This window comes from Bacillus rossius, chromosome 6 (genome assembly GCF_032445375.1).
Source record: "Bacillus rossius redtenbacheri isolate Brsri chromosome 6, Brsri_v3, whole genome shotgun sequence".
Classification (NCBI taxonomy): domain Eukaryota; kingdom Metazoa; phylum Arthropoda; class Insecta; order Phasmatodea; family Bacillidae; genus Bacillus; species Bacillus rossius.
In genome coordinates, this window is record NC_086334.1 from 66,852,066 (window position 1) to 66,871,571 (window position 19,506).

General features: G+C 43.6%; 1 protein-coding gene across 1 annotated transcript in view; it reads left to right on the forward strand.

Annotated features, from left to right (window-relative positions):
- Positions 1-16,159, forward strand: part of LOC134533277 (uncharacterized peptidase C1-like protein F26E4.3) — a 120,917-nt gene extending 104,758 nt beyond the window's left edge. The window contains exons 5-8 of the mRNA XM_063370728.1: positions 2,483-2,775; positions 5,207-5,427; positions 8,450-8,604; positions 12,578-16,159. Coding sequence (XP_063226798.1) covers positions 2,483-2,775; positions 5,207-5,427; positions 8,450-8,604; positions 12,578-12,745 — 837 coding nt within the window. The 3' untranslated portion in view covers positions 12,746-16,159. The remainder of the gene's footprint in view (positions 1-2,482; positions 2,776-5,206; positions 5,428-8,449; positions 8,605-12,577) is intronic.
- Positions 16,160-19,506: the final 3,347 nt, after the last annotated feature.

Genomic DNA, 19,506 nt, shown 5'->3' on the forward strand with positions numbered 1-19,506 from the left:
AGGTGAGGAGGATGAACCCGGTGAGAGTGAGCTGGTACGATGTGAATGATGGTGTGATGCGCAGGCGAGGAGGATGAACCCGGTGAGAGTATGCTGGTACGATGTGAGTGATGGTGTGATGTGCAGGTGAGGGGGATGAACCCGGTGAGAGTGTGCTGATACGATGCGAATGATGATGGTATGTGCAGGTGAGGAGGTTGAACCTGTTGAGAGTGTGCTGGTACGATGTGAATGATGGTGGTATGTGCAGGTGAGGAGGATGAACCCGGTGAGAGTGTGCTGGTACGATGTGAATGATGGTGGTATGTGCAGGTGAGGAGGATGAACCCGGGGAGAGGGTGCTGGTAAGATGTGAGTGATGGTGTGATGCGCAAGTGGGAGTATGAACCCGGTGAGAGGGTGCTGGTAAGATGTGAATGGTGGTGTGATGCGCATGTGAGGAGTATGAACCCAGTGAGAGTGTGCTGGTACGATGTGAATTATGGTGGTATGTGCAGGTGAGGAGGATGAACCCGGTGAGTGTGTGCTGGTACGATGTGAATGATGGTGGTGTGATGCGCAGGCGAGGAGGATGAACCTGGCGAGAGGGTGCTGGTACGATGTGAGTGATGGTGTGATGCGCAAGTGGGAGTATGAACCCGGTGAAAGGGTGCTGGTAAGATGTGAATGGTGGTGTGATGCGCAAGTGAGGAGTATGAATCCGGTGAGAGGGTGCTGGTAAGATGTGAATGGTGGTGTGATGCGCAAGTGAGGAGTATGAACCCGGTGAGAGTGTGCTGGTACGATGTGAGTGATGGTGTGATGTGCAGGTGAGGGGGATGAACCCGGTGAGAGTGTTCTGGTACGATATGAATGATGGTGTGATGCGCAGGCGAGAAGGATGAACCCGGTGAGAGTGTGCTGGTAAGATGTGAATGATGGTGTGATGCGCAGGCGAGGAGGATGAACCCGGTGAGAGTGTGCTGGTACGATGTGAGTGATGGTGTGATGTGCGGGTGAGGGGGATGAACCCGGTGAGAGTGTGCTGGTACGATGCGAATGATGATGGTATGTGCAGGTGAGGAGGATGAACCCGGTGAGAGTGTGCTGGTGCGATGTGAATGATTATGGTATGTGCAGGTGAGGAGGATAAACCCGGTGAGAGTGTGCTGGTACGATGTGAGTGATGGTGTGATGTGCAGGTGAGGGGGATGAACCCGGTGAGAGTGTGCTGGTACGATGTGAATGATGGTGGTATGTGCAGGTGAGGAGGATGAACCCGGTGAGAGTGTGCTGGTACGATGTGAATGATGGTGGTATGTGCAGGTGAGGAGGATGAACCCGGTGAGAGGGTGCTGGTAAGATGTGAATGATGATGGTATGTGCAGGTGAGGAGGATGAACCAGGTGAGAGTGTGCTGGTACGATGTGAATGATGGTGTGATGCGCAGGCGAGGAGGATGAACCCGGTGAGAGTGTGCTGGTACGATGTGAGTGATGGTGTGATGTGCAGGTGAGGGGGATGAACCCGGTGAGAGTGTTCTGGTACGATATGAATGATGGTGTGATGCGCAGGCGAGAAGGATGAACCCGGTGAGAGTGTGCTGGTAAGATGTGAATGATGGTGTGATGCGCAGGCGAGGAGGATGAACCCGGTGAGAGTGTGCTGGTACGATGTGAGTGATGGTGTGATGTGCGGGTGAGGGGGATGAACCCGGTGAGAGTGTGCTGGTACGATGCGAATGATGATGGTATGTGCAGGTGAGGAGGTTGAACCCGTTGAGAGTGTGCTGGTACGATGTGAATGATGGTGGTATGTGCAGGTGAGGAGGATGAACCCGGTGAGAGTGTGCTGGTACGATGTGAATGATGGTGGTATGTGCAGGTGAGGAGGATGAACCCGGGGAGAGGGTGCTGGTAAGATGTGAGTGATGGTGTGATGCGCAAGTGGGAGTATGAACCCGGTGAGAGGGTGCTGGTAAGATGTGAATGGTGGTGTGATGCGCAAGTGAGGAGTATGAATCCGGTGAGAGGGTGCTGGTAAGATGTGAATGATTATGGTATGTGCAGGTGAGGAGTATGAATCCGGTGAGAGGGTGCTGGTAAGATGTGAATGATGGTGTGATGCGCAAGTGAGGAGTATGAACCCGGTGAGAGTGTGCTGGTACGATGTGAATGATGATGGTATGTGCAGGTGAGGAGGATGAACCCGGTGAGTGTGTGCTGGTGCGACGTGAATGATTATGGTATGTGCAGGTGAGGAGGATGAACCCGGTGAGAGGGTGCTGGTAAGATGTGAGTGATGGTGTGATGTGCAGGCGAGGAGGATGAACCTGGTGAGAGGGTGCTGGTAAGATGTGAATGGTGGTGTGATGCGCAAGTGAGGAGTATGAATCCGCTGAGAGGGTGCTGGTAAGATGTGAATGGTGGTGTGATGCGCAGGCGAGGAGGATGAACCCGGTGAGAGTGTGCTGGTACGATGTGAGTGATGGTGGTATGCGCAGGTGCGGATGATGAACCCGGTGAGGCGGATGTTCGACGCGTCGCGACTGCCGCGCTCGTTCGACGCGCGCAGCCAGTGGCGCGGCCAGCTGCAGGGAGTGTCCGACCAGGGCTGGTGCGGCGCCTCGTGGGCGCTGTCCATGGCGGATGTGGTGTCGGACCGCTTCGCCATCATGTCAGAGGGCAAGGAGTTGGTGCGGCTGTCGGCGCAGCAGCTACTGAGCTGCAGTCGCGGCCAGCGCGGCTGCGAGGGTGGTTATCTGGACCGAGCCTGGATGTTCCTCTGGAAGTACGGGTGAGTGTGCTCCAGTCACTCCAGCATCCACGTGCCGCAGCAAATATCATAGATGGCTTAATGATGTTCAGATACAATCGGCAATTGTTGTTACTTATAGCTTCGTGGTCTGAAAACCGAATATATTTAATTTACGATTGGCGAAATGATATTGCAAAATTGAAAATTATAAATATTTATAGATAATGTTTTTTTTCTTTATAATAAATTTATTATATAACTTCCATTACGAACTGAAGTAATATTACCATTAGTAATGCTCTTAAATATTTTCATTCAGACTGCTGTACCAAAAAATAATTAATTTATTATATAGTTTACTCTACTTCACAATGGTTTTTAGTATTGTGAAGCGAAACGTTTAAAATAATATGTTCTTTGATATTCGTGTTCCGCCGTTTTTTAAAATTATAATTTAGGTACTTGGGGGGTAAAATTTAAGTATGCACCGGAAATGTAATTACCTGCGCACGCACCAATGACGAAGTTTAACATAAATGTGTCACAAATGCGTACGTAGTTTAGATAGCCGAACGTTTGTAGCGACATTAACACACACACTCTCTCTCACACAAACATATATATGTATATATATTCCTTTTCATGAACATTGGACCAATCGAGAGTATCTATATTTATCAATGTGCCAAAAAAATCTTTATGATAGCAAATCCATCCTGGAATACTATTTAAAAACGTCAATAATTTCAAAATATAATCACTACTTAAAGTACTGTTACGAATTTTTAAAACAATAATCGTCGTGGGAAAACTACTGGGTTCGTAAATGGACAGCCCAATTAAATATTTTACTACACAAATTTGATGGTCAATATTTACATCACTAACATTATAATATTCTAAAAATGCCTAATCAATTACATTTAAAAATTGTATTCCCCAGTGACTTGGTTTTTACACACCGCACACCTCGTTGGGCCGCACCCCTCGCGCAATTCTCGCTGCAGCATACCTCGTGGACCTCCGTCGCGGGACTCCGTCACAGCAATCCGCCGCCGCCATCGCACTTCCCTTCGCCGAGGCTCCGCTCGACGCTTCGCTCTGAACCATGTTCGGGACTCTCGCCGCATCCGCGGCACTATCGCCCAGACTATCGTACTGAACTGGAGGCCGGCGTCCCGGGCTTATATAGGCCCAGGTGCCACTTCTAGAAGTCGCAAGCGTGACTGGGGCCAGTCATTCCGCGATAACCCGACGCCAGATTTATCGAGAAAGGCGTCGGGAGCTCACGCGACCGCAGGCGGAATTCCCACAGCTGCCAGGTGTCAGGCTAACGGCGCCGAAGAAGAGCGTCGCGTGGGGAGCGGAGGGGAGGAGGGAGGGGAAGCGGCGACCCTTGTAATCCACCAGGTGCGCGCGGCACGTCTCACGTTGCTGTGGCCACGTGACGTCAGTGGCTGTGCTGGGCCGCCAGCCAGCTCCGAACCTGCGCGCGCCGCGGCCCTGCTAACGTTTTGTAACAATACTTTTGTCTCCTGGGATTGTATCATTTATAATATAATATTTTTGGTAATCTCCCATCATTACTAATAGCTCCATGGTAAGGTGTGAGATTATAAACCTCAAGTATCCTGATTCGAACTAGTATACATTTTTACTTTCCCAATCACTTTATAGTTGTATATTTTAAACATATTTTAAGATAATACATTATTACTTATTTTATTATATAATTTTTATAATAACTTTGAATTCTTAGCTCGGTCCATTGGTTTTATTATTTTACACTTCGTTTTACATATTATAAAAATAAATCTTACAAACACCATAGAAGTATTAGGCAATGGTGGTAGCCATGTTTGTTTAGGTTATAAATATGTTAAATATCGTTTAAAGGCAAAGAATATATAGCGTTCAGTTATTATGTAGTCGTTTAGTTTTATTATATATCTAAATTCTCTCCGTGATGTGATCCCAGACCATAATATATATATTTTTAATTTAATTAATCTTTCGTTACCTTGAAATGCAATCTCATTTCCTTGCATCGTGGAAGTAGCAGACACGTCAGGGAAATGTTAAGGACCCCGCCTACCCGGGCACACACGCGGTGCGCAGAGCTTCAGGAAAAACAACGCGATTTCAAAACTACTCATGATATCCGAGTGGGGTCTGCTTACGAAAAGCATTTAAGAGTTCGCTGGGGGCCGAAAAGTACTTTTGATTTAGGATTAATTTTTTAAACTGTATTTTTAGAAGAGTTAAAATGGCTAAAACACATGTTTTCAGAGTAATTTTTCGTCGACGTAAAACAACCGGTACAAATTCTTGAAAGAACTTAAGGGACTTGCATTACTCTGCAATATAATGTTACGGTCACGGCTCATGTGCACGACGAGAAGACTGCGCGCCAGTCCAGATGCTTCCCGCCTCACCGACAGTAGCGGGGCCTGAGCGAGTGGCTGTGCAGGCTGGTGAACGAGGAGTGCTACCCGTACGGCGCGCGGGGCAGCAACCTGGGCAACTGCCGCCTGCCCAAGAAGGTGGACCTGCACAGCTCGTGCCGGCACGCCGGCCCGCGTGGGCCGCACGTGCCCGAGCGCCGCACGCCCTACCACACGGGGCCCGCCTACCGCATCAGCGGCGAGAAGGACATCATGCACGAGATCATGGTGTCGGGACCCGTGCAAGGTCAGCCTCGCACTCTACCCTGTGCATTCTTGGATCACCTTCACCCACGGCAGCCATCTTTCATAATAGTTAATCCACCATTTTTAACTATGAGAAGTCAGCTATCTTGGATTATGCCATTTTGTTTTCCATAACTGCCCGCCATTTTGAATTGGCACTTCATTGCTGCCATCTTCAAACTACGTAATTATTATCCAAAAGTATGGGTAAAAATAAAAAAAAAACAAAAAAACCGTTTGATTACAATTCTAATAAAATTTTAATAAAAAACTTATTTACATCATGGAGTTCTCGGTTCTAACCCAGTTAGTAAAAATTGGTATCAGTTCCTTCTTCCACGGAGGCTAGTGGTGGGTTTCAGAATGCTGGTAACCTCTGTGGAAGAATGATCCGTCGCCATTTTATTTTTGCCCTCACTGGTTTCGTACCGAGGACTTCCTGATGTACCTAAGTGGGTTTTTATTATTTTTTTATTAAATCATAAATAAATAATTATTATATAATTTCAAAATTTTCTCTATTTTTTTTGGAAAATATGTAATTACAGATTTTGAAGATGGCAGAAGTGATATCACAATTCAAAATTACGGAAAATTCTAGAAAACATAATGGTAGAATCCAAGATGGAAAGTTATAGAATCTAATATGGAATACATGCTATCATTCAATATGGCTACCAGCGTTAAAGGTAAATGTCAAGGCGATCCATGATGGCTGACTTAATATTTCAATCCAAGATGGCAAACATCGGCGCGTTTAACACACTCCTACTGTTGACGCAGGGCGTACTGTTGTATACTACTGACCATTATTTCAGTATATTTACTAATTGATTTGACTGCATGTTTTGTACCATAGAGTTAAAAAAAAGTATTCTTCTAGAATTTATTTGAACAAATATACAATATCAAGAAACACAAGTGCGAAATTGGTAAATTAACGACTCAAAATTTAATGAAAATATAACTTACTGGTGATAATTGCAGTTTTTTTAATGCATGGTAAGCATAAGTACATTTTAGCTTCGTTTGTAAAAAGTATTTATTTTCAACATTAAATAACTTATTATTTGTAATTTGTAGAATTTTAGGTTATATTTATATATAAATTTGTAACACATTTTTTTAATTTTTAGATAACACAATTATATCAGTTACGATGAAGAGCCTACCAAAATTATAACATGCTTTGAACCAAATGGATCTAGATTTGTAGCCCATGAAAACAATGTACCCGTAACCCTCGCTACGTGAGTGTGTCAGTCATTTTTGAATAATTATAATAATACATGTCTTAAGAAAAAAACAATATGACACAATGGTTAGTTTAACATCGGTTGATACCTAACTGATAAAAACTGCATGTAAAGATGAAAAACAAAGGGGCTTTGAACAAAATATTATCCACTTATAGTCAAGTAATTTTTTTAAACATTTAGAAAATAATTTGTGTTCAAATCGACAAATACGTTTTGTCAGATTATAATTTATTTTCCAAATAATTCATTACCAAAATGTTTTAACATCCTTATTTGGTGAACTTCGATTTTTTATAAACAGGAAATATTAACTGGCGACAAATTAATATTGATTGTCTGATTATTTAGGTTTTGTTATATTTACAATAATGCTTTCAACGTGCAATAAAACATATTTTACAAACATGCACAGATAATTAATCAGTGTAGTAAAATACTATTTTATGTAAAGGGCAAATGCAAAATGTGATCACTGCTAGAGTAAAGTTGCAAACATGGCAAAAGTATTTAGTATCACTAAAAACCGTTTCCCTTACACATATAATTAATTCTTTTGGGCTTATGTTATTTGTTATTGATCACAGAAATGTTCACACATCATCTGTTTGTCTGTATATCTGTTTGTCTGCATATATGTATTGCAAATTTTTGTCTGCCATAGATCTCTTTGTAACAGTTTAAACTATAGTATTTTAAAATCAACAATGGTATCCGAGTTAAATTTACTGTTTATTTGGAATCAATATGTAATGAGAGTCAGTAAAATCTTGAAACTGGAAATTACTACAAACATTTTTTATGATAATAGAATACTTCATTAAAAAAATAAAGTGCAGGATTCTATTGATTGGAAATTTCTTAATGAGAAGAATCAGGAACTGAGAGACGCCATATTTGTACCAATAATTTTTATATCTTAACAGTTTTCTGTCTTTTGATTTTCAAAATTTGGCTTCATTAAAGCTTAGTATATGAAATAATTAAATGCTTTAATGACTGCTTGCTACAAATAGTTTAGCCTGTGAGATAATTGGCTAGTAGTATTTAACTTTGTTTTGGAGTGACTGTATCTGTAATAACATTTTAAATACTATTTTTCTATGCTTTACGAAGATAAATTTTGTATATTAAAAGATAAAATAATGTAACTGCATGAAAACTGTTGAAAACAATAAGGCCTCCTAAGGTTTCATCGTCTCTCCCTTGATTGGTTAGTCGTATGTTGGAGAAGACGAATCTGTCAGCAGTTGCGGTCCTAGACTTTGCGAGACGAGGGCCATTTACTTCTTCAGGTCCTAATACTATGAACAAGGACCTATCCGGAGGGCCTGTGGGGTATAAAATAGGCCCCTAATCAAAATGTCAAAATTTTTTTGAAATAAATTCTACAAAAAAAAAGTTTTTAAAGCTACCAGGAACTTAAAATCTGACCATTAATTTTCTAATTTATCTTAAAAAATTTTGAGGAACATTTTAGAAAAATTTAACTCGGGTTAGTTTTATTAATGATAAAAATTAAATTCTGGTGAAATTGCGTCGTAATATGAGGCATTAATATCTGTGAAGGTTTTTATTCTATAAAATCATGATAACACAAATTAAATCAAAAGGTATTTGGTTAGCACTTTAAATGAGATACTATTAAAATGTAGATTTTTTTTTGTTTTCCCATAAATGTCCTCATGCAAACAAGGGTTATAAAAATAGAAATGGCGGCCCGACAGCCGGTGGCAAGAGGGTGAGCGAAGTGTGTGTCTGTTGCAGCGACCATGAAGGTGTACCAGGACTTCTTCTCGTACCGCGCCGGTGTCTACCAGAACTCGCACGTGGACGACGGCCAGCGCACGGGCTACCACTCCGTCAGGATCCTGGGCTGGGGCGAGGAGACCCTGGACAGCGGCGAGCTGGTCAAGTACTGGGTACGTGACCACTACGCCCCCCGCCTCCTCCTGACTACCCGACCATCCTTCTGTTCCCTGTAGCCAGCTCTGCAGGTGTTCCCTGCAGCCAGCTCTGCAGGTGTTCCCTGTAGCCAGCTCTGCAGGTGTTCCCTCTGTAGCCAGCTCTGCAGGTGTTCCCTGTGGCCAGCTCTGCAGGTGTTCCCTGTGGCCAGCTCTGCATGTGTTCCATGTAGCCAGCTCTGCAGGTGTTTCCTGTGGCCAGCTCTGCAGGTGTTCCCTGTAGCCATCTCTGCAGGTGTTTCCTGTGGCCAGCTCTGCAGGTGTTCCCTGTAGCCAGCTCTGCAGGTGTTCCCTCTGTAGCCAGCTCTGCAGGTGTTACCTCTGTAGCCAGCACTGCAGGTGTTCCCTCTGTAGCCAGCTCTGCAGGTGTTCCCTCTGTAGCCAGCTCTGCAGGGGTTCCCTGTAGCCAGCTCTGCAGGTGTTCCCTGTGGCCAGCTCTGCAGGTGTTCCCTGTAGCCAGCTCTGCAGGTGTTCCCTGTAGCCAGCTCTGCAGGTGTTCCCTCTGTAGCCAGCTCTGCAAGTGTTCCTCTGTAGCCAGCTCTGCAGGTGTTCCCTCTGTAACCAGCTCTGCAGGTGTTCCCTCTGTAGCCAGCTCCTCAGGTGTTCCCTCTGTAGCCAGCTCTGCAGGTGTTCCCTCTGTAGCCAGCTCTGCAGGTGTTCCCTGTGGCCAGCTCTGCAGGTGTTCCCTGTAGGCAGCTCTGCAGGTTTTCCCTGTAGCCAGCTCTGCAGGTGTTCCCTCTGTAGCCAGCTCTGCAAGTGTTCCTCTGTAGCCAGCTCTGCAGGTGTTCCCTCTGTAACCAGCTCTGCAGGTGTTCCCTCTGTAGCCAGCTCTTCAGGTGTTCCCTCTGTAGCCAGCTCTGCAGGTGTTCCCTGTGGCCAGCTCTGCAGGTGTTCCCTGTAGCCAGCTCTGCATGTGTTCCCTGTGGCCAGCTCTGCAGGTGTTCCCTGTAGGCAGCTCTGCAGGTTTTCCCTGTAGGCAGCTCTGCAGGTGTTCCCTGTGGCCAGCTCTGCAGGTGTTCCCTGTGGCCAGCTCTGCAGGTGTTCCCTCTGTAGCCAGCTCTGCAGGTGTTCCCTGCAGCCAGCTCTGCAGGTGTTCCCCGTAGCCAGCTCTGCAGATGTTCACTGTGGCCAGCTGTGCAGGTGTTCCCTGTATCCAGCTCTGCAGGTGTTCCCTGTAGCCAACTGTGCAGGTGTTCCCTGTAGCCAGCTCTGCAGGTGTTACCTGTAGGCATCTCTGCAGGTGTTCCCTGCGCCCAACTCATCAAGTTTCAGTCTAGAGTTAAGAGTGATGGGAGTTAGCCATGGCGCCAGTCGCTCTCACGTCTGGCCGATTCTCGCTGGATTTTATAACCATTTCTATCGTTGAGCTTTATGTGGAGTGTGTGTCTGTTCTGCATTTCAAGTAACTGGTTAACAATTGGATAGCAAAACAATTTTTTTTGTTTAATGGATGATATGCTAAAAATGGATTAATATTTAAAGAAAGCTCGCCAGGAAAAATCGTAAAATTAGAATAATATAGTAAATATTGCTACACAAACATGGTATCAGCCACATCTACAAGGAATTAGAGTTAAACTCCATTATAAACAAATGTTATTTTGCTGTGCAGATAGAAAAGGATTTGGGGGGGGATTGTTAAGGGTCGTTCTCATATTGACTTCAAGAATTAACATGACTAAGACAGCACACACCAACTCCCTTCTTATCTCCTTGCGCTCAATATATAACACAGCTACACTAACGCTTCCCAACAGCATAACCTGACTTAATTCATCACGAACGACGCCTGCAGTCGATACTAGCGGTGTCTACCAGCGGATATTGGTATCTAAGTGGCAGCCATGACGCCATGCAACATGGCTGTCTACAGTAGACGAAACATGTTGGTTGTAGAGCGTATGTGTGAGGGGAGGGGGCCCATAATGTATCCCTTGCACACATACAGCTCACATTAGTTTTCCACGAGCTTAAAGTCTGTCGGGAGTGACTGCGATAAAACAGGAAGACCAGGAGTATTTGAAAACTGTCACAAATTTTTGAAAAATGCCTGAAACAGAATTTTGGACGCAAAATGCTTGGGCTAGTGATAGTTGGTATCTTTTCTTCTAAGTTATTGGGTTAAAGTTATTAGTGAAACTCTTAAGTTGTGTGAATATAGCTGCAGGGATAAAACAATAAATAAGCTATCTCCCTAAAGGATTATATTAATTTAACATGTTAATCACATCCCTCTCCACCCCTTTTTTATTTGGAGCATCACATCCCCTAATGATATTTATAAAAATGCAAAGGTTTTCACCATTTATATTATTTTTTTAATGTACGAAATCATTAGCAGACCTTAGCTGAAGGAATACAATAAACTCATGTAGCATACACAAAAACACACTCGTATGCATATGTGCATATATATGTTGAATGCATCTATACTACCAACTGAAATGCTATATTTTTTACCTGTAAAGCCTTTAAACGAGCTATATAAAACAAAAATATATATAGTTGTACTCAAATTTCGTAATACCAACCCAAGACAAATGCTATATTTTACCTTGTGTAGTATCTTGTACATAAAAACTTTTAATGCAAAATTAGATTTTTATAATCTGAATAAATACTTATTTAATCTTATTTATCTTCCAGAAATATATATAATTAATTTTTTTTATTATTTTGAGGCTTCTGAAAATTAAAAACAAATCTTATTTCCGAACACCCTTAGTGCATACTCGTTCGAAACCAAATAAACTAAAGGTTTTTTTTTTTTACTTTGCACACAGACCACATAATTAAGTATCAGTTCTCACACAATGACAGAATATCTTTGTTCTTGATAGGCAACAAGTCGTTTTCGAACACAAAGAGAGCCTCATAATGCAACAAACAAACATATAAGAGATACAGTTACAGATTCTAGCCAAAACCATTTCTTTAAAACAAAAGAAAAAATATTTTTAACTGCGAGTACTGGAACAATATAAGTATATTTATCTGTGAACCACTCTCGATAGCCTTACAACACACTTGCACACAGTATTCAAATACTGATGTATTAGCAATGGGAATGAAATTTACAGACACACAGAGGAAAACCTCAATCATTGAATCATGTGAATGAATCAGAGGATTGACCCATATATCCTCTACACAATAATGCCAAACTCAGCAAATACATCGTTCTGAACCCAGCCTCCACCTTCAACAGACTAAGCCCTCCTAAAAGCTCGTATTCACTTAAAACCCTTAAGCGCATCTTTTTTGAACCGTCCAGTTCGCCTAACCTAAGTTTCCCTCCCACAATTCAGGATAGTTGTGCTGGATGCTTCCTTTTCGCACGACCGGCAGTGGTGCTTAATCTCTCCCACACGTGACCTTCAAACCAGTGCTCGGCGCCCACAAGGCAGGCTGCTGCCCCAGCCCATGAAAGGAATGTCAGGAATCCACACAACAGCACCACGTAGTCGAGCGACAAGCCCGGAGAACCCAGTGTCCCAACAGCGGATACTCCATTAAAACCAACACTGTATGGCCCTGGAACATTTACACGCGCAACATTACAATAACAGTGTTTGGTAATTGGTTTGTGTGACTTGCACTTAAATGCTTCCGTGCATAAATCTGCCCTACAGTACACAATGCAGAAATAAAATGACGTTCCTGCAGAATTACAGACTCATGATTGCTGAGTGGCTATATCAATCGTCTCTCATCAGTGCAATACGGGTTGAAATCCTGTAGGTATCTTACATGGGTTATCGCAAGCGGGAAAAATGGTGGAGGTTACCGTGGGCCGGTGTACTACCTCCAAGTCGGTACTCCCACCATCATCACACCACCCCTCAACGACTCCATGGTGAACTGGTCTAACACTTGAGTGCTGTGTGGGTTGTAGAGGGTAGAGCCCTGCACGAGGGGTCGTGTTGCGCAGCTGGCGGCCAACTCGTGGGGTCCGCTGTGGGGCGAAGGCGGCTACTTCCGCATCCGGCGAGGCAACAACGAGTGCGAAGTAGAGGACTTCGTGCTGGCGGCGTGGGCGCACACCTATGACTCTCTGCAGGGGCTCTACCACCCCAGGCAGGGCAACCGGCTCTACTAGAGGCTGGCAACCGGCTCTACTAGAGGCTGTTTCGCCCCGGCCAGGGCAACCGGCTTTACCAGAGGCTGTACCGCCCGGGCCAGGGCAACCGGCTCTACCAGAGGCTGTCCCGCCCCGGCCAGGGCAACCGGCTCTACCAGAGGCTGTCCCGCCCCGACCAGGGCAACCGGCTCTACTGGAGGCTGTCCCGCCCCGGCCAGGGCAACCGGCTTTACCAGAGGCTGTCCCGCCCCGGCCAGGGCAACCGGCTCTACCAGAGGCTGTACCGCCCCGGCCAGGGCAACCGGCTCTACCAGAGGCTGTCCCGCCCCGACCAGGGCAACCGGCTCTACTGGAGGCTGTCCCGCCCCGGCCAGGGCAACCGGCTTTACCAGAGGCTGTCCCGCCCCGGCCAGGGCAACCGGCTCTACCAGAGGCTGTACCGCCCCGGCCAGGGCAACCGGCTCTACCAGAGGCTGTCCCGCCCCGGCCAGGGCAACCGGCTCTACCAGAGGCTGTCCCGCCCCGACCAGGGCAACCGGCTCTACCAGAGGCTGTCCCGCCCCGACCAGGGCAACCGGCTCTACTGGAGGCTGTCCCGCCCCGGCCAGGGCAACCGGCTCTACCAGAGGCTGTCCCACCCCGGCCAGGGCAACCGGCACTACTGGAGTCTGTCCCACCCCGGCCAGGGCAACCGGCTCTACCAGAGGCTGTCCCACCCCGGCCAGGGCAACCGGCTCTACCAGAGGCTGTCCCGCCCCGACCAGGGCAACCGGCTCTACTGGAGGCTGTCCCGCCCCGGCCAGGGCAACCGGCTCTACCAGAGGCTGTCCCACCCCGGCCAGGGCAACCGGCTCTACTGGAGGCTGTACCGCCCCGGCCAGGGCAACCGGCTCTACCAGAGGCTGTCCCGCCCCGGCCAGGGCAACCGGCTCTACCAGAGGCTGTCCCACCCCAGCCAGGGCAACCGGCTCTACCAGAGGCTGTACCGCCCCGGCCAGGGCAACCGGCTCTACCAGAGGCTGTCCCGCCCCGGCCAGGGCAACCGGCTCTACCAGAGGCTGTCCCGCCCCGGCCAGGGCAACCGGCTCTACCAGAGGCTGTCCCGCCCCGGCCAGGGCAACCGGCACTACTGGAGGCTGTCCCGCCCCGGCCAGGGCAACCGGCTCTACTGGAGGCTGTCCCGCCCCGACCAGGGCAACCGGCTCTACCAGAGGCTGTCCCGCCCCGACCAGGGCAACCGGCTCTACTGGAGGCTGTCCCGCCCCGGCCAGGGCAACCGGCTCTACCAGAGGCTGTCCCACCCCGGCCAGGGCAACCGGCACTACTGGAGGCTGTCCCGCCCCGACCAGGGCAACCGGCTCTACTGGAGGCTGTCCCGCCCCGACCAGGGCAACCGGCTCTACCAGAGGCTGTCCCGCCCCGACCAGGGCAACCGGCTCTACTGGAGGCTGTCCCGCCCCGGCCAGGGCAACCGGCTCTACCAGAGGCTGTCCCGCCCCGACCAGGGCAACCGGCTCTACCAGAGGCTGTCCCGCCCCGACCAGGGCAACCGGCTCTACTGGAGGCTGTCTCGCTACAGCGCTGGGACACCCACGCCATCGCCCTGGGCTCGCACCAGAGGCCCCGAGCGGCGATGCCTGCTGCGATCGCGCCTCACGCCCGTGAAGTTTCTATAACATATTAGCAGCAGAGGCTTGGACTCGAATACAGCTTCCTGCTCAGTAAAATATCAAAGCAGGTTGCTTGTAATATAAAATGAACTTAAAATTCCATTACCGCTCGATTCATTTTTATTATCACTGTAATAAGCCATCAGTCCCCTGCGCACTTGCTGGTTTGTCAAGCGATTTCACTATTGGAGCCACATGGGGATGCGTTCAGTTCTTGGGTCCAAGATTGAAGAAAGACTTTACTGTTGGCTGAAAATTTTAGCCAAATATATACAATCACAACTATTTATATTAAGTTCGCAATCTTAACTTTTGTTTTGGAAATGGTGCACATTGAATATGCAAACCATATAGGTAGTTCATTGATTGCCACATATGGTTCTTTGAATTTTTCTCGAAAGAAAAATATATTAAAAACTACAGATTGAAATAGTTTTAGGGCTTCCTTAGAAAACAATTAAGGTGTCTAAAAAAATCATAAATTGTGACAAGATAAACCCATTTGAGGGTGACTTCAATTTTTTCTGTAAATTTTGGTCATAAACCAACAATGCATTTAGCAGATTAGTTTTAACATATTTGTTGTTGATAAGGTAGCGTAACGAGTTCAGACAAAAAAAACGTACATTAGAAAATTTCTTAGATTTTTATACATACAAATTATAGGGTGTTCAGCTAATGGCCTTATATCGTCTGTAATAAAAAAAACGTTATGTTTGTAAATTAAAAACTGAAGTATATCTTCAAATAAATTATTATAAAACTGTAAATTATCTGTCAATAGTAACACAAAATCAATACTTCAATGTGGGGAAGTGAATTTTTTTTTTTACATGTGAATTTTACAAAGTGTATTTTATATCGGAAACAAATTTTAATGATCGAGCTTAACATTTAGACTCAACACTGAAAACAAATTACTTTTCAATACAGTGCCTCATCTGTGTTCTTATCAATAATAAATGTTGTGATAACTATTATTGTGTTCATTTGTATATAATTATGATAATGAATATTAGTAGAAGGATTTGTTTTAAATACTTAATTCATTACTGGTATAACAGATATTCTTTTTCAATAATGTTGCCAATTTTAAAAACCATTTAATCCCAAACAGTCGATTGCAAAGAAAATATGTCTTTCTGTGGTGAGGCATATTAAAGACTAACGCAGTTAAGCGCTTAAATGTATAATTACACGCTTGTATCAATTACATTTATGTGAACAGTTGTTTCTGATTACAACAGTTATATATATTTAAGACTTTTTTGTCATCTGATACAATTTTTGGACATTGTACCTATATATATTTAAGACTTTTTTGTCATCTGATACAATTTTTGGACATTGTACCTGATAAAAAAATTTGTTGTTTGATTGATACACAAAATATGTTTTTTTTGTAGTTAAAGTTTTTTAACTAGAATATTGATGCTGTGCTATTAATGTATAGTAATTAGTTTTAATTTTATTTATAAAGAATTTAATTTTGTTAAATATTTAGCAATTTAACTGATAAATGTGGCGTTTGGAAAAAATTTGTAGCACAAACTTCCAATAACATTTAATATACATACATGATAAAAATATGTATTAATATTATAGTATAAAATTATTAGTTCTCTCTTAGGCCACGCTCTACACTGCCGTTGTACTAATACGAGTTGTATATAAATATTTGTGTCTTTTACTTGTAAAATATATATTTAATAAAAATATGTTTAATATATATGAAACTGTCTCAAATAAATCTTTCACTAAACTTTGTTGTTTTAATTAAAAATTTTACAAAATGTTTGAAACCAATAATGTACAACTTGCAAAAATAATTTTGCATCTGATTAGAGATTTTTAAATCTTATAACATTATTTATATTAACTAAAACTAAAGTTTGTGCCATCTTTTCAATTTATCCAGAGCAATTAAAGAGATTCAAAGGCAAAGAAATATTTAAAAGATAAATATTCTTTAAGATTTAGTCATACCCTTGATAGAAAAAAATAGATACATCAGCATCACTTACATTACCTACCTTGTTACATAAAATAGTATACATTTTTGTTTAGTTATACATTTGAGAGCCAGCCAAACAGTCCTTGAAAACCTTAGCACTACTTATAAAAACAAACAAGACAGACACTTCAGAACAAATTGACAAGGATAAACACTTACAAGGGCATTTAACATACAAGTAATTTTAAATATTTAACAAATTATTTAATATATTTGACTGGCTGAAGAATTTTTAAAATGTATAATTGCAGATACTGTGCCGGAAATTAGGCATTTCGACACGTTTTTTCAATTGTTATTATAATTTTAAATTATTTTTGGTAATTTTATTTTCTATATCATTTAGTTACAAAAGGGTGATTTACACTTTGTTAGGCTGGTGTACTCTCCTTAGTTAAACTTTGCGCCAGTGGACCGAGGCACCTTTTCTCAGGGACCTATCTGATATTTTGCAAGTCCAATGTAGACTTTAGCAGCCCGTATGACATTTCTCTCGCTTACAGTCACGTCCCCGGTTTGTAATATTAATTCACTACATGACTAAAACTGCATACAACAGCTCTGGACGAGTTTTCACCATTTCTCAGAGACGATCTTACCATAGCTTTTACCATCACGCATACGTCTTAGGTTCTCTCCTCGAAAGTCACGTCATGGATGCTCGTTCCCAGCCTCGTTGCACCCCCCACCCATCCCAGCTCCCTCCGGTTCTCAGAATTTAGCCCAGGATCATTGTCCTCCAGTGAACCCCGCCAAGCGTTGACCGACTCCAAGGCCGACTTACCATAAAAGAAATATGTGCAAGGATGGACTACCCACGACATCTAGCGGCAGAAACAGTAACTTCTTCTCTTGTGGCCAGCGCGTGGAGCTGACCCCCGCGACACCTGTGGGCGATCTTCTAACTCCCCCTTTCTGTCCCCTTTAGGCCACCAGAGTGCACCACCAGCTACGCCATAAGGCCCTATGCTTCCTCCTTGCGGCCAGTAATAAACGATTGTATGTTGCTTTCTGTACCTGCCGGTAGAGACCGCAGCAGTCGCCCTTTGGAGCAAACAACTGAAGTCGTGGCTACGACCACTTCGGGCACCTCCGGATATGTTCGGTCCAGAGCCGAACCTGCTCCCTCTTTTTCCCTAGGGCCTACCGCGCGTTTTAATTAGGAGCTTTGTACGCCACTGCGGCACTTGGTACTCTGACTTCGGCTACTTACCGCGTCATCTCGGCATCCTCTGTGTTAAGAGGCTTTTCTCGGCAACGACGTACTCGTTCGAAACAAGAATGTAGTCATCTGTCTTAAGGGATGTGATCCCAACTAATAATTCAGTAGCCAGTCAGTAGTGACAATTAGAACACAAGTCATGATGTAGTTTAAATTTTATTAATTGTTTTTTTCCTAAATGATGAATTCGGCCGCGTCATCAGCGCATTTCTCGGTCCGCGCCTTTCTGATGTCGGCGTGAGAAATCTCCTGAGCCCTGGCGCTACACCGTGTTTGACAGGGTCCAACATTTGGGCGCCGAAATTGCACCCATCATGTTGTCCAGGACCTCCAGCTTCATTTCTCTCTAAGAAGAGCTTCCTCCCGGCCAGATGTCCAACGTGAAGCCCCGGGTGATATCTAAAATTGAACATCTCCCTACCGCCAACGAAACAAATTATTTAAGAAATGCCAGCGAGCAAAGCCATAGCGAACTTATCAAATAAAAATATGTAAAATTGTAATAGTAATAAGTGAACGAACCTAACCCGCTATAAAATGTAATTTTTTTATTGTTTAATGTATAGTATAAGGTGTTTTAATAAATTGGGCCTGCACTCCTTTTTGTTACTTGTTAATATCTTTTATTGTGAAATCAAAACAAAGGAAAAACATATTTAATTAACCATCTTAAATAAACCAGGGAAACCTTGAGACCAAGCTACTTATATAGTGTTTATTTATTTATTTATTAAACGATCCGCTAGCTCCCAAGTTGCTTGTGTGCAGGGAGTATAAAATTGTCTTGTTCATCACCTAGTGCCCCCTCTGGTAATACGTGTATTTTTCTTTAATATTTTGCTCAGCTGTTTACTAGGCCTTTTTAAATTAAATTAAAATAATATAATTTTGAGGGCACGAGGGGCGTATCAATACTATCGAGAACTTTTAGATGTTCTAGAAAAATTATCTAAATCTACACACTCCCTATTAGTTTCATCTATACATCGCTGTAGCAGAGGTCTTACAGGTTTTGGCGTATAGAAAATATCTTTACATCTATGTTTGTGAAATTGAATCTTCAGGGAATATTAATACCGAAATTCATTGCATTCAATAATTTAAAAAAAAACTGTTTTAAAACAATAAATATTATCTAGGGCTGAACGCTTACTTTTAAAGTATTAGTCCTTTGTCTTGATGATAATTCATTGTAGTTGAAATGATATATTTCAAAAATACTACTGAATATTTCTATGTGTACATTATTAAGTTGTTTTTAATCCCTCACTGTAGTAAAGTTCCATACCAAAGAGTCATATTCAAACATAGATCATATAAGATTGTAATATAAACTTATAGAATCATAATTGGTTGAAAACTTGGTTATGTACACAAACAAACTTTTCATACAGATTACAAAATAAACTTAGCCATCAAAATCACACCAAGATTCTTCAAATAGGAAACACTCTTAATAAATCAATCATGAGAGTGATAAGTAAACACAGCTAAATCAGTAATTCATGTAAGTGTAATTCATTTTTATATTATTATTAGTTTTCATAACTTTTTGTTACACCAAATGATGACAAAGTCAAAATCAATTTCCAAAATAAGACAGTCATACTTATTACATATTCTTGTGTGAATTTCCAAGTCATCTGCACACAGCAGTATATTACATTTAGTGATTACATTGTGCGGTGCCTCGTTAACTCAGGTAGACACCACACACAGGACACCTGTGCTGGGGTAACCAAACTACTATCAGAGCAATACTTCCACAACAGACGACTTTTCGGTTCTTAAACCAATCTAGAACCAACTTAAATAATAGCAGAGTTTCCAAAAGTTAACAAATTATCGGGATATAGTGACCAGGTGAAATATC